Genomic DNA, 26,443 nt, shown 5'->3' with positions numbered 1-26,443 from the left:
TAGCTTAAATGAATTAATTGCGACCACTTACCTTTACAAAAATTGAGTAATTTTAAATGCATTTAATTTTTTTTAGTGTCTATGTAATAAAAAAATCTAACTCCCTTTTCCCACACAGGTGTTTGTGTATGCAGGTGAACAGCACTTCTAAAAAAAAATAGTTTGTTTGTTTAAATGTAGCTTAAATGAATTAATTGCGACCACTTACCTTTACAAAAATTGAGTAATTTTAAATGCATTTAATTTTTTTTAGTGTCTATGTAATAAAAAAATCTAACTCCCTTTTCCCACACAGGTGTTTGTGTATGCAGGTGAACAGCACACAACCTGTTCATTTTAAATTAGTATACAGTATATGGAAAAGTTTTGTCCAACATTTATCTGCACTATTCCCTGCGTTATGATTTATTATACGCATCATGATATTAGTTTAGTATGTTGAGGCTAAAGTTGCAATAATGAAGAAATTCATTGCCAAATCAAGATTACAGCTCCTCTATAAAAGATATTATTAAAATCATGTTTTTTTATTTTTATTAAAACTTAAAGTTAACATTTTATTAGTTTTGTCACTATGGTTAGTTGTGCAGTATACTCATGCAAATATTATGTTTTAGGGAACGCTGCATTCAAAAATCTGGCAAAAGCAAGTAATCTGTGTATTTGGTTTAAAGTTAAGCACTCTTAAAAAATGTCACTCAAACTGTGTTTCTATTACTTATGACCTAAAATCAGAAGATATGAAAGCAGGAGAAACAGCACTATTACATATACAGTGTGTAAGGTTAGGTATATAACTTAAAGTAACTAGCCATTTATTAATTGTTATAAAATAATTATATTTGTATCGGCTTTTATTTCTTTCTTTTTTTGTGAATGCCACAAGTAAACAACAAATAAATCTACTATGTCCAATATCTTTTTATGCGAATATGAATCATAATATTTGTTATACAGTATGTAATTATATGTTTTAAACCAATATCGACCTGCAGTATACATGAAATTCAAGCACACAAACTACAAATGTTGAAATAGATTAATGATAATATGACATTAAATCCTCCCTGGCTGTTCAAACTGAGGGCACGCTGGAAAAAAACAGGTACTGTACAAGTTATTTTCACATAAAATGTCAGGATCCATGTGTAACCACATTTAGCTGCTGTGCAGGTAGCTACACTGTTAACGATTTCTGTAAATTACACTGTATTTTACTGTAATATGAACTGTATTTTACCGTAGGGCATGTTATACAGTATGTTGCTGTATTTTGATGTTGCATTGTGGGAAATGTAATCTTTGTGCCAGTAAAATACTGTATTTTCTATTTACTGTAAAATTTACAGTTAATTAAAAATACTGTATTTTAATAGCAGGTGGTGCTAATTTGTTTTTTGGGGATTAACTCTCTGATTAAGCTATCTTATACAAATAATGTAATATTATTGTATTTATATATTGATTTAAAATGTAAAGTAAAATTCAGAAGACTTAAACAAAGTCCTAAAAACAATCAAACAACTAAATTAGTGCAAGTAGAGCTGATTTATTTATCAAAACACAATATAATCATCTTCATTAAAGTATTTTGTATATTCGAATTAATTTATAAATGTAAGTGTTTAAAAATTAGAGATAGGTTTTGCCGGTTGTTGATGAGTGATGAATACCAGCTGTGAATTTTCTCAACGCGTGTAAGCAGCCATGACACAGGAAACCGAAACAGTGTTCCAATATAAAGTGAGGGTCCTTGACAGTGGCCGAACCCGCATACTACACGATATAATGATTCCTCACCTCGGGAGCTATAGGGAACGAATTGAGACACAGCCCTGGATGTAATCACGTCTGTGCTGATCACGTGCCTGTACACAAACCCGCCGCAGCTCACTTGCAAAAGATTATCCTGTTATTTATTACACGTATAGTAAACGTTTTTAATGTTATCATGAATCAATGTTATAGTTTTGTATGTCACATTATTTTTTGAGAAGAGTCATGACTCAACGAGGACCTTACACGCTGTTAATTTGTGTGTGCATATGGCGGTACAGGCTCTTTTGCACTCTATGACCAGCCATCATTAAATCGAAATACAGTAAAAAAAAATGAGCGCGAAACCCTGACACTTTACAGAAAGGCACGGATATCCCCGCCCGAAGAAAAAAAGAGCACAGGACAATGGTTGCAAGTTAAACAGCTGGTAAGTAAAATGAGTAATCCTGTGATTTCTTAACATATTTAATTTTTTATTTGTTTAAATAATTTGAAACAACACGCAGTTAACGGTAATTTACCTCACACGTTAGGACTGTTGTGACTAGATAGGGAAAGCGCTTTGTGGTGAAAACTCTTTTTAAGACTCAACAACACTTTCGGTGCACGTTATCATAAATATTTATTTTCCTTTTGTTAGAATCTAATTCTAAGCAGGTCTAGAGGTATGAGAGTTTCTTTAGTTTTCTGCGCTGAGGTAGTTCGATGAGGTCTGAGATGAGCAGCAGAGAAGTCTGATATATATCAGGGGACCATGAAAGACACTGACACCGAAATGCAGTTCAAACATAGACCAAAGTTTATTAGACATCCTACAGCTTATATAGGATACAGAAAGGAAATGCTAGTCACCTTGGGACCATTAGTCATAATCTTGTGATCAACACATTGAGCAAATCTGTCGAGACAAACAATCATGTGATAAATTAACCCTGCAAGCATGCACTTTTAGCAAACAACCTAGACAGTTTTATGTTCTACCTACGTGCAAGGAAGTGGTGCTTAAAACAGAGAAGTTGGGTCTGGAACATGTCCTTAGCCTACCCTACTTGACCCAACCACAATCAACCTGCAGCAAAGCTAGAGGATATGGTGTAATACCTCCCAACATAGTAAGTGCAAGATCATCAATCATCAAGAGGAAATTTGAGTGAACCAGCTCAGAGCTAGACAGCATATGTTAAACAATTATGTGAACATAGCATAAGCAGACATATACTCTAAACATGTTGCATTACGATATACAGTGTATACATTTGAAACCCAAGGCACAGGATAAAGTTGTTATGGGAACCATACCATAGGAAAGGACACCACTCAAAAGAAGGATGCTTCATATGCATACAAGCATAAATTTCATAGAAAGCAGGATATACATGAATATGCTCGGTTTAGATTATAAAGTAAATAGTGGGGGTGGGAAGGGGCATCTTTAGATTCTCACAATGGCCCCTTTGATACACGATAGTGGATCACAATTCTTCCCACACCCAGAAATTGCAATCGGTCGAGTTATCACTAATCCATTTACTCCAGATACATTATTTATGGCATGCATTGTTTGTTCTACACAGTTAATGTTACCCTCAATTTCTCACGGCATAACAGGGTTATGGGTACACATCTGGAAAGCACTGGTTTCATATACTTTAAGAAAATACATTTCCTAATTTCAGAAATCAAATAGTTACAAATAGTTTATTAAATTGCAATTTACTAAATAACCCCTTTTTTTCTTCAAGAAACCAAGACCTTTATTATTTAATTTTTTCCTATAAACTTTCAGATCACCATCATTCAAAATAAACACATATACCACAGCATATGATCTACGAATCCCTTTTGCAGGGTCGGTTGTGTGATGCGTTCGTTGTCTTCCATTACTCTTTGCTCTGCTTCCACAATGTGCTCGCTGAAGATGATGAAAGCTTTGGTCACTATACACGGTTCGAATCCTCTCGGCAGTGGAACTTCCATCAAGATCTCTCACTCGTTGTTCTCCGTTGATCTCCATGACTAGCAGTCGTTGTCTGGGTTTGTCTCCGGTGTCCTGCTCCGTGGCAGAGTGGTACTTCAACCCTGAGGCGTGAATCCACTGTAGCTGGTTGTCAATCAGAACTCCCATCTTTGTCACAGCCATCACCTTATCTGGGCCGAGGTATTTTGGCTCTCATTTCATCGTGGGCTTTAGGCTCCTATTTAGAACAACCTGTCCTGGAGCAAAATGTAAGTTGGCTTTTCTGAGGGGAGAGACAAAGAAAATTAGTACAGATAGAGTTCAATTTCTCAATTATGGACACCACGTAGTCTTCTTGTATCACCTCCAGGTCACCTGGGGAAGAAACGCCTGCGCGGCCTTTGACCCACGGGGTGGGAAATGGCCTACCCATTAGTATTTCAAATGAAGACAATTATTTGGTTGAAGATGGAGTCATTCTTATTTCGTATAATAAAGCAGGTAGCAAATCTACCCTTTTTTTTCCGTTATCCTCTGTTTAATTTTCGCGTTTAATATTAAAATGCCAATCAATAGACAGCGCTTTAGCTTAGAGCTACGTTACTTTGGACACAAAAATGTCCCGTTGTCGGATTCAATTGTTTTGGTATGCCAAAACGAGGAATAATTTCCTTTTGTCAAAATTTTGCGCATCCTCTATGGGATAAAAAAGATATTTCAAATTTCCAATCGGCAGCATGCGTGAAATCAATCTGATCATGTTAAAAGGGTGCCTCAAGTGTGGCAACGCTACATGTTTTGTTTTTTTCGATGCGGGTTCAATTTTGCACATGTTAAACATGAGTCCAAAATCAATTTGTTGGTTTTCTTTTTATCTGCAATATAATAAAATGGATTAATTGCTTGTGTCACCTTTGTACTACTGGTATGTGATAGACCATGGTAATATCTTATTAAAATTACCAGTCCCAGTTTTGAAAACGCTACTCTTCCTTTCTCGTCTCTCATGACTCCCTTTTCATCTGGTGCACATCCGTACTTGCTCCAATATTCGAGGTCAGCCTGCGTCGGTTGACTCTGCAAAAATTTTATATCAATATCATGTTAGTCACTTGCACAACCATAGCAAGGTCTGTTTTGACATCATACTCAAATAGTGATTTAATTTGAGCTTGAGCTGCTTCTTTTGCAGCCTCATCTGCTCTTCTTGTTTCCCACAGCCTGGTCATTATTTCCTGATTCATGACCTTTTACTTTCACTATTGCCACTTCAGACGGTAGCTGTACTGCTTTTGTCAACCGTCATATCAAATTTGAATAAACTATAGGCTTACCATCTGCTGTCTTAAAATCTCAGGCTTCCCATGTTTTTACAAAATTTAGAATACACATATTTTGAGTCGTGTAGATTGTGGCTTTTTTCCTTTCATTAGCTCACAAGCTCGTAATAGAGTTACCAATTCTGCAGCTTGTGCTGAGTTGTAATTTAGAGCAAAGGCTTCAATAACCTCACCAGTATCCGACACCACAGCATAACCACACCGGTAGACACCGTCCGATGGCTTTGCATATAAGCCATCCACATAGATCTGACCCCCCCATCTAGGGGCGAGTCCATTAAATCGGCCCTAGAGGAACAGGAAGTAGTCAATCCAACAATGCAATCATGTTTTAGATCGTGCTCAGTCATGTCTACCAGTCCCAAAACTCCCAGCAAAAGTGGAATTAATGTTAAAAGTGGTCTGGATCGGTACATTTTTGGTTGCCAACAGCGTAGCCTCATACCCATATCGCCTCTGTGCCGTCCTGTGTTGTGTAAAAATGCACCTACTTGATGTGATGTGTAGAATCATTGACTGTGACAGCACCGTTCTCTCAGCCACCTGTACAAACAGAACATCAGCAGCCACTGCATAAAGACATTTCAGGCATACCTGGAACTACATGATCTAGTTTTCTAGACAGATATGCCACTGGCCTATAAGTGCAACCTTGTTGTTGCCAAAGGATACCCAGAGCCACACCCTTCGCCTCTCACGCATGCAGGTAAAAAGTTTTTGCATAGTTCGGATGGCCCAGAGTTGGGGCCGCAGTAATGGCGTGTTTCAGTGCCATGAAATGAGTCTCTGCTTCATCAGTCCAGCATATCAGTGATGCAGGCGATGCCTTGTGATCAATCGTGCTCCGCAAATGTCCGTCATGGGCAGCACACTCAGGTTTCCATGAGCGACAACAGTTTATGAACTCCAGAAAACTTTGGAGCTGTTACACAGTTCGTGGGAATTTAATCTTCCAGATCAGTTCAATCTGAACTGTGGAGGTTTTTTGAAGACCTGGCATTATGATGTGACCCAGGCACGAGAACTTTTTCTTGACCCACTGGAGCTGTTTTTTGATGCTTTGAAACCAGCGTCCACCAGAATATTGCAGACGATAATGGAGGCTTTCTCACAGTTCTTTTCAGTCAGAGCAGAGACCATGATGTCATCGGCATACAGCAGACAGCAAACCCGAAAATAGGAAGTTGATCTCTTTTTTTTTTCAATGTCTTTTTCCACTGCAGCGGAGAGGACGGATGGTGAGTCAACATACCCTTCTTAGTTCTTGCGCCCCCTATCCTATAAGGCTAGCAGTGGCTGTGTGTCTGGATGCACTGGAACAGAGAAACAAAAGCAGCACACAAATCAATGACAGAAATACTTATGTGTGCATGGTATAAAATTTATAACAGTCGGCACATCTGGAACAATCAGAGACAGAGGAATTATCAGTTTATTGAGTGCTCTTAAATCTTGTGTAAGACATTATGTCTTTCCATCAGCATTCACCACCGGGTTAATCGGTGTGTTGTATGGCGAGTAGGTACGAGGACACCCTGTTAAACAAAATGGTAAATAATAGGTTTAATGCCATCTTCCTTTTCTTTTGACAAAGGATATTGTTTGATGTACACAGGTTTAAGTTTAACTTTGTATGGTTTCATATCAATGAAACCTGTATTATTGTTTGACTGAGTTCATAGGCATGGGTTAGTCAAGGTGTCTACATCATGTGGTATGCGGGCGGCTACTGGGTCTTGGTCGGCCTTCTTACTTCCTCCCCCCATAGGCAGAGGATCACTGTATGTCTGTAAACATGACATAAAAGAGAAAACAACATGAGAATCATGAAATTCCATTTTTAACTTATGCATTATGTATCGCCCGAGCAAATTAAGACAAACATCTGGTATGATTTGAATTTTGTGAAGAAAAAAATGGTTTGACACCTGGAGCTCTTACCTCCAGAGGTGGTGTAATTGGGGGGGTCAGAACATTTCATTGTGTTTTGTTATGCCAGTTGTCTGGTAATTACTGTCAGATAGTTTCTGATGCACTTGCTTTGGCTGTTGCATTGACTGTCTACGTGGTTGCGCCCTTGGAATAAAATTTCACCCCCCTTTTGAACGACAGTCACATTTCATGTGGCCCCTTTGTCCACATAATAACACATTATATCAAATCTCAGTTTCCTTTCCGGTGCTTAAGCAACCTTTTCCCGTTTAATGCAAATGATAAATACTGGTAAATGCCAAACCGTTTATTTAGAAGAACGCGCAGCTGATCAAAAAGCATATCATGATATTCATGATCTTCCCGTGTGAGTGGATTGCGAGAGGCTGCAGTCCCCTCACCTCCAGTCACATGGTTTTCCCGAATCAGACAGCGGCACGTATCAGTTATGTTTTTTGTTACATCGCTCTCCAATGTTTTCAACAAAATAGCACAAATCTGCCCCTGTGACGTGTGCATACCTCTTGTGAGATTGCAAAACATTCACGTATTTTACAGCAATCTGTGGCGACGATAAACTTAGGCTGTTAGCCTACTATTCGACATAAAATATGGCAGCGCATCTTGCGTTGGTGTTTTTCAATGCAAAGTTATTATATTACTAACCGCTAAGTGACGTACAGTTCAACATAAAAACCTCTATTATTTGTATACATAAATTCATCAGGCTTTTGCCTGGCCGTAGCAGAATCACCCATCTTCAACACAATGTAAACAAATAATAGCAGCAATAACAAGCAAACAGCAATAAGCACAAATAAGCAATAGACAAACACCCGGGTTTTTTCTGTGCTCCTCCGCTCAGCCTCAGTTATAATTTCGTACCGTTCGTAGATTTTAGACATTCATTTGTCAATTCGTATTGTAAAATTCAGTCATCGATTTAGCAATTTATTATTTCAAAATTACAAATTCAATTTCAGCGAATTAGTCCAAATTTTATTTGTTCACAATTTCATTCAAAGGGCATATGCAAATAATAGCTTTTTCACTGTTAGCTTATTTCCAATCAGCTTATTCAAAACGGGCCGCACTCGTAAAATATACGATTAAATAACAATTTACCAACACCGCGATCCCAAATATACAGTGAGCTCCAGCTGTATATTTGACTTCGCTTCGATCCATAGTCTAGCTATGTAGCTGGCAGTATTCAACTCCAGCTATTCACGGAACTTCGTGTTCGAATTTAATCTCGACCAAATCCCTCTGTCCTTCGAAGCGAGCACCTCACTCGTTATATTCTGTAGCATCAGCTACCTGCCTTTTCGGCCCCGAGTGAATTAAAAATCTTGTCTCGAGTCACAAGACCGGACACTACAGGGGGTAAGCGCTGTATTTCAAAATTAGAAATATCGCAAACACTTACCCCTTTTGTAGGTCCTTCCCGATCTGCGGTGTTCGAATTTTCGGTCTCCGGATCTGTCGGAGGATCTCCCCCCTTTCGCCGGACGAGCGCCCAACTGTTAGAATCTAATTCTAAGCAGGTCTAGAGGTATGAGAGTTTCTTTAGTTTTCTGCGCTGAGGTAGTTCGATGAGGTCTGAGATGAGCAGCAGAGAAGTCTGATATATATCAGGGGACCATGAAAGACACTGACACCGAAATGCAGTTCAAACATAGACCAAAGTTTATTAGACATCCTACAGCTTATATAGGATACAGAAAGGAAATGCTAGTCACCTTGGGACCATTAGTCATAATCTTGTGATCAACACATTGAGCAAATTTGTCGAGACAAACAATCATGTGATAAATTAACCCTGCAAGCATGCCCTTTTAGCAAACAACCTAGACAGTTTTATGTTCTACCTACGTGCAAGGAAGTGGTGCTTAAAACAGAGAAGTTGGGTCTGGAACATGTCCTTAGCCTACCCTACTTGACCCAACCACAATCAACCTGCAGCAAAGCTAGAGGATATGGTGTAATACCTCCCAACATAGTAAGTGCAAGATCATCAATCATCAAGAGGAAATTTGAGTGAACCAGCTCAGAGCTGGACAGCATATGTTAAACAATTATGTGAACACGGCATAAGCAGACATATACTCTAAACATGTTGCATTACGATATACAGTGTATACATTTGAAACTTAAGGCACAGGATAAAGTTGTTATGGGAACCATACCATAGGAAAGGACACCACTCAAAAGAAGGATGCTTCATATGCATACAAGCATAAATTTCATAGAAAGCAGGATATACATGAATATGCTCGGTTTAGATTATAAAGTAAATAGTGGGGGTGGGAAGGGGCATCTTTAGATTCTCACACCTTTTTAGAACATTTCACCATCTGCAAAGGTAAGTAATCTTGTGATTTCTTACCATATTTAATATTTTTGGTTTAGTTCATTAATTTGAAACACTTTTTTTAAACACTGAACAACACGCAGTTGACGGTAATTTACCTCACACGACTGTTGTGAACAAGATAGTTAGAGAGCTTTGAGGTAGAAACTCGTTTAAGACAACAAAACGCAACTTTCTGTGCAAATAATGATATTTAATTATTTTCTTCCCCTTTTTAGAACATTTCACCATCGACATATCAACATAAACGGTTCTCTTTTTCGTGTTTGACTGCATTTGGTACAGGTGAGTGTTCATATGAAATGCTAGGCGACAAACTGAGCTTTTGTGTTTAACGCTATTTTGAAGTCAGTCTCTCAGTTTCTCTCTAACATGCACATCTAACAAGGAATAATTGACGATGGGTCGTTGAATTAAATTGATATAACTGCCAGTAAGAAAAAGTGTGTGTGTGTGTGTGTGTGTGTGTGTGTGCGTGTGTGCGTGTGTGTGCAGGTCACAACAACAACGGCAGATGCAGAGATCACGCTTTCCCTTGCTTCCACTCCACGGCTGATCATGCTTGGTAAGATTCTTTAACACATACTTTGGGAACATTAAAAAGATTAAAGGGATAGTTCAGCCAAAAATGATAATAAACCCATGATTTACTCACCCCCAAGCTATCCGAGATGCATATGTCCATCATTTTCCAGACAAACACATTTTCAGATATTTAAGAAAATGTTTTAGATCTTTCAGTTAATTAAATGTGAAGTTACAGGGTCCACGTCCTTGAAGTCCAAAAAAAGTGTGTCCATCCTTCACAAAATAATCCAAACGGCTCAAGGATGATAAACAAAGGTCTTCTGAGGGTAATCTGCGCGGTGTTGTTGTAGAAGTATCCATATTTAAAACTTTATTAACGAAAATAACTACCTTCCGGTAGCGCCGCCATCTTAGTCGGGTCCGCATTCAAGATCACGCAACTTACAGAGATTACTCTGCTGCTGCTCTGTGCCCCCGCCCTCCGAATTTGTCATATGTCACTAAGAAAAGTGCGTACACTACACTAATACTCTCTCCTGAATACAGAGGAGTCTAAGATGGCAGCGTTATCGGAAGTTATTTTCATTAATAAAGTTTTAAATATGGATATTTCTACAACAACACCGTGCAAATTACCCTCAGAAGACCTTTGTTTATCATCCTGGAGCCACTTTTTTGTGAAGGATGTACGCACATTTGGACTTGAAGAACGTGGACCCCGTAACTTCACATTTAATTAACTGAAAGTTCTAAAACATCTGAAAATGTGTTTGTCTGAAAAACGATGTACATATGCATCTCGGACAGCTTGGGGGTAAGTAAATCATGGGATTAATATCATTTTTTGGCCGAACTATCCCTTTAATCCAAATTGTATTCTGTACTCATTTACTTATTCTTGTGTTGTTCTTAACCTGCATGAGTTAAATTTCTTGAGCGAAGATAATATTTTGATAAATGATGGTTATCTAATAGTTGACAATACCCCTTGACCTCCACAGTATTTGTTTTTCTTACTATGGAAGTCAGTGGGTACCATCAACCGTGCTTACCATCAATTATTAAAATATCTTCTTTTGTGTACTAATAAATACAACAGAATCAACTCCTACAGGCTTAGAACAATACAAGGGTAAGTAAATGATGAAAGAATTTTGGGGACATATGAACTATCACTTTAAAATGATAGATTTCAAATTATTGAGAAAAGCTCTAACATCTAAATATTGTTACTTACACCAAAATCAAATAACAAACGCTATTATTAATTAATTATTTTCAGAGGATCCAGATCTACAAAACAAAAAATGGATGCTGCCGATTGAAGGCTAAGTCCGCTTTCCTGCGATTGACCTACCATTTCTTCAGCTTTTGTTGTTCACTTTGGTTGCTACTACGTGCTCAACATCGAGTACCATGTGCAAGCAGCCACTACTTTGGAGTTTATTCAGAGGTAAGTACATCTTTCAGTATGCTATAACATTTGGTAAATATTGAAGAAAGACTCATCATTTACTTACTTTTATGTCCTTCCTAACCTGTATGCTCTCTCTTCAGAGGAACACAAAAGAAGATATTTTGAAAAATGTTGTTTACCAAACATGTTTAGTTGGTTTGTTGACTCCCATCAACAAAAGTGGTTTGGTAACAATCATTCTTCAAAATATCTTCTTTTGTTTTCCCCTAAAGAAAGTGCATACAGGTTAGGAAGGACATAAGGGCTTTTATATATGATTTTAGATTTCAGGAAGTGGCAAAGTCTTGTCATCTATTAGCAACTGCTGGTCCTTTGTGGTAATTACAGTGGGCCTGAGCAATATGAGGATATTATTGTATAGCAACGATTAGGAATGGCACTATTTTTTAAAAAAGTGGAGTGTCCCTCTCTTACACATCAAATGATCTAATGAATTATTTTTTTATGTAAAGATTTATTGTGAGGATCAGCCCCGACAACAGCAAGTGCTCCTCTAAGTTCCAGGTGAGCAAAAGAAGTGGGAAGATGGTTCAAAGGAAGAACTCTGGCCTGAACCATCATGTATATATCCACCTTTATTCAGGACTTTATGAATTAAGCAAAACTATTAAGCTACTAAAGCAAATACATTCTACTCAACTCACCAGAGGTTTGTGAAGTTCTTTTTTATCTTAAAGGTTTCTTTTAGTTAATTTGTCCATGCACTGATTTATAATATTGTAATATGAAACTACAGTGTATACATGTTACTACTGTTGCTTCTAAAAGCAAAATAAGTATACGAAGGAGAGTTTTTGTTACGTTTTTTTATTATTCTTATAGACGGTTTCATCGGATGCACGTGATACACGTCTGGATCCGAACCTTACTTCCGGTTTTGCTTTTTTAATGGTCTGACTAGTTGCTAAACTGATCTCTTGAACAAATGCCTCGTCGAAAATAACAAATGTTTTGGTTTCCGAGCTAATCTATGTGTTGTTGTTTTTTGCTTGTTATATAAATAAAATGCGTTTAAAGAACTTTGTTGTTTTTTATTCTTAGCGGAGTTTATCGGAAGTTCATGCGGACCGCGACAGCCGTTTGTTTATGTTGTTACTGCTGAAACCGTCTATAGTTATAACTGAATTTGTACTAAGATTATTTGATAATACTGTGAAATGAAACGGTGAGTAAATGTTACATTGGCTTTGAAAAAGCTGTTGCTGCAAGAAATTACAATTTACTCAGAATAATATTTTGAATGTATGAGTTTTTGACATTGCTTATGACTGCATTTGAATGTATTGTTCATGAATTGATGCTGTGATATGTGTGTGTAAATGTTTTGTGTGTTACAGGATAAAATATTTGCTAAACGTATTTTGTATTTGAACATTGTTATTATGACTGAGTTAGTGCATGACTTGATTTAAAATTCTGTAATATGATATCTATGAGTAAATGTTATTGCCGGTTTGAGAAAAACAGTTTGTGATGCAAGCTGAAAGTTCAATGTGCAAAAATATGAAAATCTGATTTCATGTATTTAAAAAACTAAAAGAAATTTTAAAAACATGTTGTCATTGCTTATTTTTGTTTTTACTTAAAGCTGTTTTAACACCTCCATTTAAATTTTGTGCAGTTTTGTAGTAAATAGAAATGGGAAAATGAATCACAGGAAATTTTACGGTAAAATACACATTGTAATATATACATTGTATTATAAAATTATTGTATATTTTACAGTAGAAAATATAATATACTGTAAATACAGTTACAGCATGTTAAACAATACTGTAAAATGTATACAGTATTTTAAATAGTACTGTAAATTTGTATACAGTATTTTAAATAGTACTGTAAAACTATACAGTATTTTAAATAGTACTGTAAAACTGTATACAGTATTTTAAATAGTACTGTAAAACTGAATACAGTATTTTAAATAATACTGTAAAATTGTATACAGTATTTTTACTGTAAGTTAATTTACAGTAAGTTGCTGGCAACCAGCTGCCAGTAAGTTACTGTAAATTCTACAGGAAATTTTTTACAGTGTATAGAAACATGAAGGAGGGCTCGGAGAAACCAACCACTATTATTGAAACCCTTTAGAAAAACAATACAATAAATCTATAATAAATATGCCAAACACAACATAGTTACAATATATTGATTTGTTTTTAATAATTGTACAAAATGTATTTTTTCCAACAATTTTGACTTTGAGTATTGACAATAACATTTAAGTCAAGATAAACATACATTTATTATACATATTTAACAGTAACTTACATTTCAAAATTAACAGGCAAATGCCGTTCATTGTGGCAAATTTGCATATATTTTATAACACTTAAAAAAAGCTTTTGCTTATGCTTGTGACTATTCAGGAATATAAACATACTGGTTTAAATAGACATCACACAAATACTCCCTAAAAAAATAAATAAACTACATGTATTTGGTTTTTAGGGTGTTCTGGGCTTCAGTAATAATAGACACCAAAAGCAACCGCCACACAAAACAAGCTGTCCTATAGAGACAAAATAATCCAGAAATTAAAGAATTGCACTTCAAAATTACTTTTGTAGTGAAAGTCAGTCAAACTTACATTCATGTATATCTCTTGAGCATAGCTGTCTGTGTCTGCATCCCACAAACAGCGTGCAGCCATCCTATGAACAAAACACATTCATTTAAAGTAAATGTTCACCCGAAAAAAAATTTGCCCATATTTTACTCACCCTTAAGCCATCCTAGGTGTATATGACTTTCTTTTTTCAGCCAAACAAAGTCAGAGTTATATTAAATAATATCCTGGCTCTTTTCAGCTTTATTTTAAAGCTCCAAAAATAAGAAAAATATAAAACTTTTCTTGCAAAAACCAATTGTGAGTAAACTATTGGCTAATTTTTATTTCTTTGTGAACTATTTCTTTGAATAAAATAAAGACGAGTCTACTCTGGTCTTCGTACACATATGCTGGGTGAACAACTATCTAGACTTCTGTTAGACCAGCATTCCTCAAAGTGTGGGGCGCGCCCCACTAGTGGGGAATGGGGATATTACAAGTGGGGCGTGATAAACGGGAGGATATTTTTGTCATTTTTGTGCTCATTAGGGCTGTGACGTGACGTTGTCAAACAAGGAAACCAAGGAAAAATATAAAGTAAGTCTCGCCCAGCAAGATGGTTTCAAGTTCAAGTTCCTTTATTTTGTACCCTCAGGTTTCAGTGGCAAGTTCACAGTTCCTCACACAGACAAATAAAAACCAACAATAAAACAATACTAAAAGGACATCATAAGAACAGTAACATAAATTAACAGCATAAAATATATCAATAAATAACAATTAAAAGTAAATAACATTTGTGTGAACGCAAACGGCTGCGCTATTTGCAAGTGGAAAATGCTGGTTTGGGGGTTGAACATGAGGCAAAATATTTTCTCTAGGTCAAGGTTGCGAAAAAGTTTCAATCTGTGCTACAAGTACGCAATCAGAGCGCATTTATAACATTAAACCCCCAAAAAAGATTTGTCACTTGAACTGATGAAAGTGCTACAGCACGCACATATAGGCGCTGGTCCCGTGGGTGCGCCGGGGCTCGGCTCGAGCACCCACCGAAATGGCCAAGGACATATGCTCAATTGCTTCACATTTGCTTCACATTTCGGATCTAAAACCACGTGAAAAAAACGTGACCGCGCATATGAACATGCACGTTTGTTAAGAAGTGTATATCCGATCTACGTTTACATTTTTAGATTTAAAAATACATGTATGCATTATACACTCACCTAAATGATTATTAGGAACACCTGTTCAATTTCTCATTCTCACTCATAATTATCTAATCAACCAATCACATGGCAGTTGCTTCAATGCATTTAGGGGTGGGGTCCTGGTCAAGACAATCTCCTGAACTCCAAACTGAATGTCAGAATGAGAAAGAAAGGTGATTTAAGCAATTTTAAGCGTGGCATAGTTGTTGGTGCCAGACGTGCCGGTCTGAGTATTTCACAATCTGCTCAGTTACTGGGATTTTCACGCACAACCATTTCTGGGGTTTACAAAGAATTGTGTGAAAAGGAAAAACATCCGGTATGCGGCGGTCCTGTGGGCGAAAACGCCTTGTTGATGCTAGAGGCGAGAGGAGAATGGCCGACTGATTCAAGCTGATAGAAAAGCAACTTTGACTGAAATAACCACTCGTTACAACCGAGGTATGCAGCAAAGCATTTGTGAAGCCACAACATGCACAACCTTGAGGGGGATGGGCTACAACAGCAGAATACCCCACCGGGCATCACTCATCTCCACTACAAATAGGAAAAAGAGGCTACAATTTGCACAAGCTCACCAAATTGGACAGTTGAAGATTGGAAAAATGTTGCCTGGTCTGATGAGTCTCGATTTCTGTTGAGACATTCAGATGGTATAGTCAGAATTTGGCGTAAACAGAATGAGAACATGGATCCATCATGCCTTGTTACCACTGTGCAAGCTGCTGGTGGTGGTGTAATGGTGTGGGGGATGTTTTTTTGGCACACTTTGGGGCATCGTTTAACTGCCACAGCCTACCTGAGCATTGTTTCTGACCATGTTTATTCCTTAATGACCACCATGTACCCATCCTCTGATGGCTACTTCCAGCAGGATAATGCTTGAACATGACAATGAGTTTACTGTACTAAAATGGCCCTCACAGTCACCAGATCTCAAACCAATAGAGCATCTTTGGGATGTGGTGGAACGGGAGCTTCGTGCCCTGGATGTGCATCCCACAAATCTCCATCAAGTGCAAGATGCTATCCTATCAATTTGGGCCAACATTTCTAAAGAATGCTTTCAGCACCTTGTTGAATCAATGCCACGTAGAATTAAGGCAGTTCTGAAGGTGAAAGGGGGTTAAAAACAGTATTAGTTTGGTGTTCCTAATAATCCTTTAGGTGAGTGTATATAAGCCTATATGCATCAATGTGAGCATGCACATACGCGCATGCACATGTGTGCCCACACACACACCGCATGTAAATTTTGACCATTGACCATATACTCAAAACGACACATTTAAATATAAGCCTAACTTAAAACTACATCAGACTGTGAAAAAAAGACAGGGGACCCTACAAGAATGAATGAATGTTGGAATGTTAATTAAAGCGAATCAAAAACTTTAATGTGGAGAGGCGTTAGCTGGTATAAAAGTTAATAATGGATAAGTTTGTGACACGAAATGAAAAGAAAACTGGAGATTCGGCACAAGCAGAGAAAGCCAAGACAGACAGTGGTCCTAATCAACCAAAAAGCCAGCCAAAAAGAAAGTGTGATGACTTTTGTCAGAGTCAAAATGCAAACACAGTTGAATTATTATTATTTACTTTTAAAAAAAGTTTTATTTCATGCAAAGTGACAATACATGTACACGTTTATTTTCTCTATTGAAAGTGTTTATCCTGTTATGGTTTATAATATAATTAGATTAAATTCATTTACAATACAGTTAAACTTAAAGCTTAGTTTATTTTAAATCTTTCGCCGCCATTGATGAGTTATCTCGTCAATCAAGAGAAAACGCTTCCCTGCCAATGACGAGTATTTCCGGCTTTCCGCAATACCGCTATTATCCACCAGGTGGCCCTTACGCAACTTTTTAAAGCCGGAAGTATTGCCCTATGGCAAGCGGCTGCATGTCTGTGTCTGTTTAAAGATCGCTCTGAATGTGATCTCTATGAAAAGTCAGTCACAAAAATGGAATTATCTCAGCTTTTTGCTCAAATGTGGTGTTTTTGCAGAAACCTACCCATATTCAAGAGCTGATTACAAAAGAACTACTGAAGGTAGGATGCAACCTTTTTTTTAGCCCCGCCCACCACAATTTGAAAAACGGGGAAGATCGGTCTGGGGATTCACCGTTGAGGAGCTACTTTGCGAATACCAAAACCGGCCGACGAATCAAATTGTGAGGGCGGGCTTTATACGATGATGGACAGATGATCAACAGTAACGTATCAACCATGTCACCAAAGAGCGCGTGTGTTCAATCTGTTTACAATGAAATGGCTGCCACTGGAGAATTCAGATGTGTGGATTCTGACATTGAGTCTGTTCTAAAAGATATCGACAGAGCATTGATTTAAAAAGAGGAACAGAGAAACGCGATCAAGGCATTTGTTTATGTTTTCGCCGTCCTTCCTATGGAGGACAAAGTTAAAGAAGCAACTGAAATGGGTATCATGGCGATGCAACTCGGCGTGCACGACGAGATGGATATAATTAGCGGTCGTTGCCAGCTTCTTTTCGGAAGCCTGGAATCGTGACTGCTGAATAAGTGGAGGGACATGCTAGGCTCCGATATTTTTCAACGTAATGGGTAGCTATCGTCGTGGATGAAGTTCACCTAACGTACAAATGGTAAGAGATAGTCTTACTATATGACTTAGTAAATACTTCATGTTGTGATATAAATGAAATGTTGTAAACATAGTAGGTGTTGATGTACCTTCGCTAACTCAGACTTAGTGTAATTACAATGATGTTAGTATCATTGTAGCGAAATTACTAGCAGTTCGGTCAGGCTGCTAAAGACGCCATTTCAACATCACACACTCCGTTGCTCTGATTGGTCGTATGTCTATCCAATTGAGTGCAGAGGCATTTTTCGGTTGAGACACGCCTCATAATTTTAGCTCAATGGAGCAGTATCAGACTCAAATTCTGACTAGAATTGAGTATGACAACGTCAGGCTAGGAAGGCATTACACTTTTGTGAAAATCATGAAAAACGCTGGCGCTGGCTGGCAACTTTAAAAAAAAAACGCTGGTGGCGAAAGAGTTAAGTTTAAAATTTCCAGAAAATCCCAAAATATGTACATATTAGTGTAACTCCTCATGTAACAGTCTTTAAATAGGGAAAACATGGAAGTGTTTGGTGGCTTCTAAATTCATCCCTGTTTGGATGCTGAAGGAATGAATGGGGCTAGGCTGAATGCTAACACATTCACAACACGCTGTACAAAGATTAAGTGCACGCATTGAATAAAGACAGGTATGTATTAATTTGTCTAAGTTGAGGTAAGAACATAGTAAAATATTGAAAAACGGTGGTGTTTTCCTTTAAGGCTCTTTGCTTTCTAATACAACCAATTTTAAGTATCTTATCTCAGGTAAAAGTTGGACTCTTCCTTTGCTATCTAGTCAAACTCACCTGACTAAAAATGTCTTTTAAAAAGTGTATTTCTGTAAAGCTATTACAGTATTTATGCATAAGCCTTTAGGTATGAAATGAGTACCACATGTGGATCAGGCTTATTTGCTTTCTATATTATTTCAATTATATTAATATTAATGTAATTATATTTCTTATTACAAATACATAACAGATTTGAATCTATAATCATTCAATACCACCGGTCCAGATAACCAGCACTTAAATATATGAAGTATTGCACTTACTTCACTCCCTCTCCACGCTGCTCTCCAATGACCACCTGCACAATGATTTTGTATCTTTCAAAGCCCACACCTGTTCATTTACAGAAGAGCACATACAGTTATAGTATATCCGTTTAAACTCTCTGTATATATGCATTCACATCTCTGCTTGTGTTACCTTTAAGTTTCTTTTTAATAGACTCCGCTAAAGATCTTGACAGTGTGGGAATCTCATCTGGATTATACTGGACTCCAGTAAGCTCTTCTCGTAGGATTTCTCTCATAAACTCTTTTGCCACCCCTGCCTTGAACCTGGGACAGAGTATTGCAAAAGCTTTTATTTGGAGTAGGTAATATGTGCATTATTGGTCAGCGATTGGTCACTAGAATTTAAAACCCAGCGTGCTCTTTTATCAATGCACTTTAGCTGGATGTTTTAGCTTAGCATTCAAGCAAGTAAACGATGTTCTTACTTGTGTTTCGGTCTGATGAGATAAGTGCTCGCTTCCGCCTCCATGAATAAAATAAACGTATTGAAAAACACTTTTCCTTAAATAGCTCCTACTCTAGACGTGTGGCAAGATATTCGCTTTATTGTCGTTGTCATAACAACCGGCACGGTTACATCCGGGGAACGACTTAACGTCACGCGCAGAAATAGACGCCGCATTCGCTGTTGTGTAGTACGTCAACAGCCCGCCATATTGGTCAGGGCTGGATCGAACTATACTCTTGTCACACTTTTGGCTTATTTTTTGTTAATAATTGTGGCGACGTCACTAATGAAATATAATTTTAATGTACATGTAAAGTACACACAGATTATGACCAATAGTTTACAGATTACTGAAATTAGTAAGATTAAAACATTTAAAGTGTTTAGTAACATTAAAAGAGCGCCGTTCCAGAAATTATTTCCTGTATTTGAGGTTGGAAATGTCCTAAATCAGAGGTTTCTGGAACGCACACGACCTGCCGTCATGATGTCACATACAGAAACAGTGTAGTTTTGTGTTGTGTTGTGTTGTGTTGTGTTGTGTTGTGTTTAGGATGGCATGTGTGACCTCTAAGCATCTGTTTGTACTTTAAAACCCTTAAAGGGATAGTTCATTTTAAAATGAAAATTCTGTCATCATGTACTCATCCTCATGTTGTTCTAAACCTGTATGAATTTCTTTTTTCTGATGAACACAAAAGAAGATCTTTTAAGAAATGATGGTAAACACACAGCAGTAAGTGACCATTGACTTCCATAGTAGGAAAAAAATATTTTGGTAGTATGATAAATGACTAAGAAAATATTTTGATAAATGATGGTAAGCACACAGTTGATAGTACGAATTAAATTCCATTATATTTTTTTATTTCTACTATGGAAGTCTATGGTCACTGTGTGCTGTGTGTTTACCATCATTTCTCAGAATATCATCTTTTGTGTTCATCCAAAATTCATGCAGGTTTGGAACAACATGAGGATGAGTGGATGATGACAGAATTTTCATTTTAAAGTGAACCTTTAAATTTAAACAAATGCCAAATGCATTTAAACATAATGTTTTTGACTTTGTAAATTTGTCTTAGCTCTGTGGTCTGTATTATTTACATTTAAAAACAATACATAAATCATTCATTACATTTGTTTTTAAAAATTAGTTTGGTGGATTTTAATAATTAGAATTTTAAATCTTATATTGACAATTTTGCATTTCTCTAAAGTGACTTACTGTACAATACATTACAAGGTACACATTTTATCACCATGTGTTTTTCTGAGATCAAACAATCTTTGCATGGATAACACAATGCCTAACCATTTGACTAAAAAGTTTTAGTTACTGAGATAAGAGCCAGTGTGCTGCATTGAAAAGTAGGTCTGTACTTACAAAAAAATATGTTTAAGGACAATAATAATGTGGATAAAAACAATATTATGTGTTTTATGTATTTGTGGCATTATACTGTATGCATGACAATGAAATATGTTAGAGTTACTCAAACACTTCCCGTGTGGGTTTATGAAACAAGGGGTCGTGGGCTGGTGGTCTTGTGGCAAGAATAATGAGGTGCATTTGATTTTTCAATTTAATAGGATCCAAAAATCTAAAACCTCACCTTATCACAAAACAAAAGGAAGTGAAAAGGAAAGAAAAAACCTGTCATGCTGCTGCAAGTGAGAATGATAAAAGTCTTCCTGTCTGTACCTCCCCCTGAAAGCCAGACGCGTTCTCATAAACAACAGTATGATAGTGCAAAGCATAATTCAGCAGAAACGAGAAAGTGGTTGCATATCTGGTGGCTCCATTTGCTGTCACGTCCGCTGTCATGAAGTGTGACCACAAGCAATTTATTTTACTTCTTTCATTCGCGGTGTATTTGATTCTTAAAGGTAAGTAAATTATGTCACAACTTTAATGTCTGAATGTCATTGCAGTAGATGGCGAAATATAAAAGGCTATTGGCTTTTGCATACAAGTGATGCAGATGATGATTTTACAATGATTTGTAAAAACCACTTGTTATATCATTGTAATCGTTTATCACACTTGTTCACACATTTATCCTTACAACTATTCTGTGTATTCATAACATTAACGGTGGACAAACATTTTGTCACAACACTTTTTATCTTCGTATTGAGTATTGTATACATGCTGTTTTAGCCAACAAGCCTATTTTAATCAAATGTTTCACTTGGTAAGAGTGCTTTTCTTAAATGCTAGTTTGGTTTAATATTTTGTATGGTTTAGCAAATATATTTAAAGATTTTTATGTACAACTTAAGTGTTCAAAAACACTTGGGGCCACTAACTTCATATAATTTCATTGAAAGGTTTGATTTTACAAAGAAGTACAAAAGAATTTCCTTTGACTCATGGAAAATGTGACTTAACCCACAAAACAAAAGATCTTTAAGATCTTTCAAGAGTTTCAGACCTGTGACAACTTTGACATGCTGTTTTGTGATAATGACATAACTTAAAGTAGATTTATTTCACATAAAAAAATTAATTCTTGCTATGGTAAAATGTTATGTTGAAGAGTTATGTTTTTGTTTGTTTGTTTTTCTTCTTTCCAGTGGAATCGAAGCATGAGAAAGATATAACAGTTAGTGTTATAACAGGAGATAATGTGACAGCTAACTTCACGTTTAAACATTCTGGTATCAACAGTCCATCCAGCCCACTTAATCTGTACAAAAATGGCAAAAAGATAGGAAGTTGCAAACAAACTAACAAAAATTGCTTTGAAAGGTTTGTAATCAGTGATGTGGACGATAACAATACTGCAACATTATACATTATAAATATCACATCGGAAGATGATGGAAAATACCACATTGGTCTGCACGATGATGTCAAGCCTATGATTATAAGCAATGAAATCTTTACAATTAAACCACGTGATAAAACAAACGGTAGGTTTTCTTTTAAACTACAGTACTACAGTGTTGTATTGAAGCAAATAATATAGCAAAGAATATATTTTTACACCAAGTTATTTTTCGTTTAGAAAGCAGCACGACATCTGTGCCTAAAACCACAGTAAATGACTCCCCTAAACCAGAGGAGACATCTGTACAAACCTTCATTTACATCAGTGCATCAGCCTTAATGTTTATATGTATATTTGTGGGCCTGCTGTGTTGGTTTCATAGGACCTGCTCAAGAAAACCAGGTATGTGTCCATGCATTGTGTCGAAGTATGTATATTTCTTCCAAAACATGCACTACTGTTTTAAAGTATGGGATTGCATATGATCTTAATAGCTATTTGATCTAAAGGCATAATGTATATTTGAAGTGAGTTATGTAGGAAATATATATATTTTAGACTAAAAATTAGGGACAAGCAGCCAAAATACATAGTAATAAGAGGGCAGTATAGATAGGAACACCCCCCGATACTTATAAAGTGACAAGAGAACATTTTGGCTACACTGAAGATGCTTAAAATATTACACAGTTTTGCTTTAGGAATTTGTTTTGTCTCAACACCATTCCCACATTAAAATTTGTGTTGAGTTTTACTGAAGTATGAAACTTTGAAGGAAAATGTTGAAGAAAGAATAAGGGTTTACTCACACAATGCACACTTTACCGTACCAAAGTATGTTTGACCCTCAAAGTCAAAGTTTATAAACACTTACTCATTCTTTATTTATATTTTTCCACATTACAAAATAATAATAAACTCATTCAAACTATATGGAATAACACAAATGTAACTGTGGGAATTATGTTGTCATCCAAAATAAATTAAAATTCTGTTATATCTTATCATTCGAAGTGCAGTCACCCTTTGCTTAGACATTGCAAAACCTTACTTTTGTCATTTTATCAAGAAGCTTCACCTTAGGATGATTTTTATAGAATAATGAAGGAGTTCGCATTTACTCTGGGCTCTTAGTGGCAGCTTTTCCTTCATGTCACCTATTTCAAAAATAATATTTTAAAATGTTAGTTTTCTAATAACCGAAATTAATCTGTTTGGCACAGCTATATTTTTTTCTACAAAAGTCATATCAAGCATTTAACCATACGCCTTAAGATTAAATGATTTTTAACATTTCAATCAAGTGTTTCTAAACTTTTGACTGGTAGCGTATATAGTTTGTTTGTGTAGTGTGATCGCTCCGTACTTTACCAGGGGGCGGTAGGCTTAAGAGACCCAAAACTTTTGAACGGTTAAGTTTTTAAACATAATGGGGTGGTTTGCCGGACAGGGATTATCTTAAGCCAGGACTACACCTTAGTTTAATTAGAAAATATAACTAGTTTTAACAAACATGCCTATACTTGTGTGCATTTTGAGGCAAAACAAAGTGAACGGATGTATTTTTAGATATGTCAGTGCAAGTTGTTTCCAGTTTCGACAGCTCTTACATTTAGTTTAGTCCAAGACTAGTCTTATCCCTGTCCGGGAAACTGCTCAAATTTCATCTAAGCTTCAATTTGACATATAGAGTGGCAATAAGTGTAAAATAAAATCCTAAATACAATTCCTTAAACGCTTATATTTGAATTTTATTCTTCTAATGAAAAGTATCTTTTATTCAAAGGGGCCATGCACATTAATAAACATTTCTGTAAATGTTATTTTAACTTACTATTTTTATATTGACTAGAGATTGTTATAACTTATAAAATATAGTTGAAAGAAGTCAACTTCTTTTATTAAGTTGTAGCTACTCATCTCTAGTCAATATAACTAATACAGGGGTTGGCAACCCAAAATGTTGAAAGAGCCATATTGGAATAACAAACAAATCTGTCTGGAGCCGTAAAAAATAAAAGCCTTATAAGCCTTATAATGAAGGCAACACATGCTGTAAGTGTCTATATTAGCTTTATTAGCCTAGTAATAGTAAGTTAAAATGACTTGTTAATCTGAGTTGATTCAACAAAAACTTTTAAGGCAGGAAAAAATTTATAGTGTGTTGACTTTGCTTACATGATGGAAAATCATACATCTCGCCAATTATTTTGGCAAAAACAACAAGTAGGTCTAACCAAATTTATTTCAGGTTTATTTCATCTAGAAGTGGTTTACTCATAGCCGGAGTATATCGGGTCTAGATAACACATTTATACTAATCACAGATGTTAAACGTAATTTTTATATTGAATTATTTTTCTCAATTGAACTACAGTATTTAATGTGTCCTACTGTGAAATTTACAGCTGGGTTTTACTTGTAGACACATTAAAAAAATGTTGAAAGGTCAACAGAATGTAAAAAAGTAAAAAAAAAGGTAAATATTGGTCCGAATTGCTGGTCTAGACCAGGGTCATTTGGTTTTAGAGAATGAATGGATATTATACAGTATTTGTTATGCCTTTATTTAATCGTAGAGTTCAGGTAATTTTATATTTCATGGGATTATTTATTTATTTATTTATTTATTTATTTTTATTTTTTAAAGTTTATTGAGTTGCTTTTTTATATACTGTATGTCTTCTAAGCTACAGATAACCCTCAAGCCCAAAGCAACGGCACAACACAAGTATGTTTCCAATTTCTTTATTTCCCTACACAGCTCAATAACAGGTTAAGTTTCAGGTTCTCTCCATTATGTCAACCAAATGTTCTGAATTGATTGCAGGGGGACTTGGGGAGATCTGGCGGTGTGTCCGTCAGCTGTGTGGAATACGGCGAGTTAGACTTTCAAAACCGACCCGCAAGAGATGACAGAGTAAAACATGCCGAGGTGACATCAAAGGACCAAGACAGCGTGGAATATGCTGCTATCATTTTCCCTCAGCAAAAACAAATACCAGGTGGGCGGATGAGAGATAATCAGCGAGCACATCCCGTTACCAGATAAACATTGCATAAAGTGTCCACTAAGCATTTTTGTACTTTTTTGTGCACCTAATGTATAATACTTTGGGAGGTTTATTTTGTTATACTTGATTAGAAAAAGGACATTCATACATTTTTCTGATACTGTTAACTTGTAACAAGTGCCTACGCACATCATACATGCTTCTCATTGTTAGTTAAGGCATAATGACACTGTAAAAATGTCACTGAGTGCAACACTTAGTCACATAATGAGGTGCTAACCACAGAAGCCCCCTTGAAGGAATTGCTACTTGAATATTGCTCTGTTTTTGTTTTATGTGGTGCCCACAGGCTTACTGTACTTCATTCTCACGGTGGTCGCTAAATTGCATGTGGCCTTTAATCATTTTTTGTGGGGGCTGCTTCTATCCTGGGCCTAATGAGTAGAATTTTGAGAAGCTTATATACGGTTTCAGCAGTAACAACATAAACAAGCGGCTTTCGTGGTCAACACGTAACTTTGTGTATCTGCTAAGAATAAATAACAACAAAGTACTTTAAACAAGCAAAATAAACAACACGTAGATTACCTACACTGAAAAAAAATTCTGTAGAAATTACAGTATTACTAGGTATTGCTGGCCCTGCCAGTAACTTACTGTAGATTTTACATTTATGTTATTTACTGGCAACAGTTTGTTCAAAGTTAAATAAACATGAAACATTTTCAGTCTTTATCTTCTACAGTAAGTTACTGGCAACCAGCTGCATAATTATAGCTAATTTTTTACAGTGTAAGAAACAAAACCATTGGTTATTTTCGACACGGTATTTGTTCAAGAGTTCAGTTTAGCAACTAGTCAGACCATTAAAAAAACTGAAACCGGAAGTAAAGTTCGGACCAGACGCGTATTGCGTCACCGCACGTGCCTCTGATGAAACCGTCTATACACAGTAAAAGGTGAAAAATTGGATCAACTTAAAAATTACTTAAATTGGTAACATCAAAAAAATTCACTTAAAGTATTTTTCACTTACAGGGGACATTTCACAAGACTTTTTAAAGATGTCAATTAAATCTTTGGTGTCCCCGGAGTACGCATGTGGGGTTTTGGCTCGGAGTACCATATAGATAGTTTATTATGGCATGTTAAAATTGCCACTTTGTAGGTGTTAACAAACATGTGGGGTTTTTGGGTGTGTCCTTTAAAATGATATCTAGATCGTATAACGAATTCCTGTTTTTATGTGCTTATCACGTATTGGCTACTTAACTGTTTTGTCCTATTTTCTTACCATTGTCGCTTCGGTTTAGGGTTAGATTTACATACAATTACATCCCTACCCAAACCCA

At 36.4% G+C, this 26,443-nt stretch overlaps 2 protein-coding genes and 1 long non-coding RNA gene across 3 annotated transcripts; 2 read left to right on the top strand and 1 right to left on the bottom strand.

The window, feature by feature from the left end:
* Positions 1–1,171: 1,171 nt before the first annotated feature.
* LOC129423429 (uncharacterized) lies at positions 1,172–12,195 on the top strand. Its single transcript, XR_012366093.1, has 6 exons — positions 1,172–2,206; positions 9,353–9,373; positions 9,601–9,667; positions 9,878–9,947; positions 11,193–11,363; positions 11,840–12,195. It is a non-coding gene; the product is annotated as an uncharacterized lncRNA (long non-coding RNA).
* A 1,333-nt stretch (positions 12,196–13,528) lies between these two features.
* On the bottom strand, positions 13,529–19,450 carry dynlt2b (dynein light chain Tctex-type 2B). The gene is made up of 5 exons (XM_055218128.2): positions 19,278–19,450; positions 18,983–19,116; positions 18,826–18,895; positions 13,981–14,044; positions 13,529–13,902 (listed from the first exon to the last, which is right to left on the bottom strand). The coding sequence occupies exons 1-5, from the start codon at positions 19,319–19,321 to the stop codon at positions 13,855–13,857; spliced, it is 360 nt and encodes a 119-aa protein (XP_055074103.2). The 5' UTR covers positions 19,322–19,450; the 3' UTR covers positions 13,529–13,854.
* A 1,264-nt stretch (positions 19,451–20,714) lies between these two features.
* LOC129454309 (uncharacterized) lies at positions 20,715–25,647 on the top strand. The gene is made up of 5 exons (XM_055218793.2): positions 20,715–21,190; positions 21,881–22,219; positions 22,315–22,479; positions 24,768–24,808; positions 24,908–25,647. The coding sequence occupies exons 1-5, from the start codon at positions 21,127–21,129 to the stop codon at positions 25,127–25,129; spliced, it is 831 nt and encodes a 276-aa protein (XP_055074768.2). The 5' UTR covers positions 20,715–21,126; the 3' UTR covers positions 25,130–25,647.
* The last annotated feature ends 796 nt before the right edge of the window (positions 25,648–26,443 follow it).

Source organism: Misgurnus anguillicaudatus, chromosome 23, assembly GCF_027580225.2.
Source record: "Misgurnus anguillicaudatus chromosome 23, ASM2758022v2, whole genome shotgun sequence".
Lineage (NCBI taxonomy): Eukaryota > Metazoa > Chordata > Actinopteri > Cypriniformes > Cobitidae > Misgurnus > Misgurnus anguillicaudatus.
Note: the sequence above shows the minus strand (reverse complement) of the source record. Positions and strands in the feature narration are given on the sequence as shown.

What these genes read in the sequence shown, in the direction of transcription:
- LOC129454309 (XM_055218793.2), top strand. Translation starts at nt 21,127, where the DNA reads ATGAAGTGTGACCACAAGCAATTTATTTTACTTCTTTCATTCGCGGTG. An exon ending in ACCACGTGATAAAACAAACG is followed by an intron (nt 22,220 to 22,314) that starts GTAGGTTTTCTT and finishes TTTTTCGTTTAG; the next exon opens with AAAGCAGCACGACATCTGTG. An exon ending in AAAGCAACGGCACAACACAA is followed by an intron (nt 24,809 to 24,907) that starts GTATGTTTCCAA and finishes AATTGATTGCAG; the next exon opens with GGGGACTTGGGGAGATCTGG.
- dynlt2b (XM_055218128.2), bottom strand. Translation starts at nt 19,321, where the DNA reads ATGGAGGCGGAAGCGAGCACTTATCTCATCAGACCGAAACACAA. An exon ending in CAGCGTGGAGAGGGAGTGAA is followed by an intron (nt 14,045 to 18,825) that starts GTAAGTGCAATA and finishes TTTTGTTCATAG; the next exon opens with GATGGCTGCACGCTGTTTGT. An exon ending in CTCAAGAGATATACATGAAT is followed by an intron (nt 13,903 to 13,980) that starts GTAAGTTTGACT and finishes TTGTCTCTATAG; the next exon opens with GACAGCTTGTTTTGTGTGGC.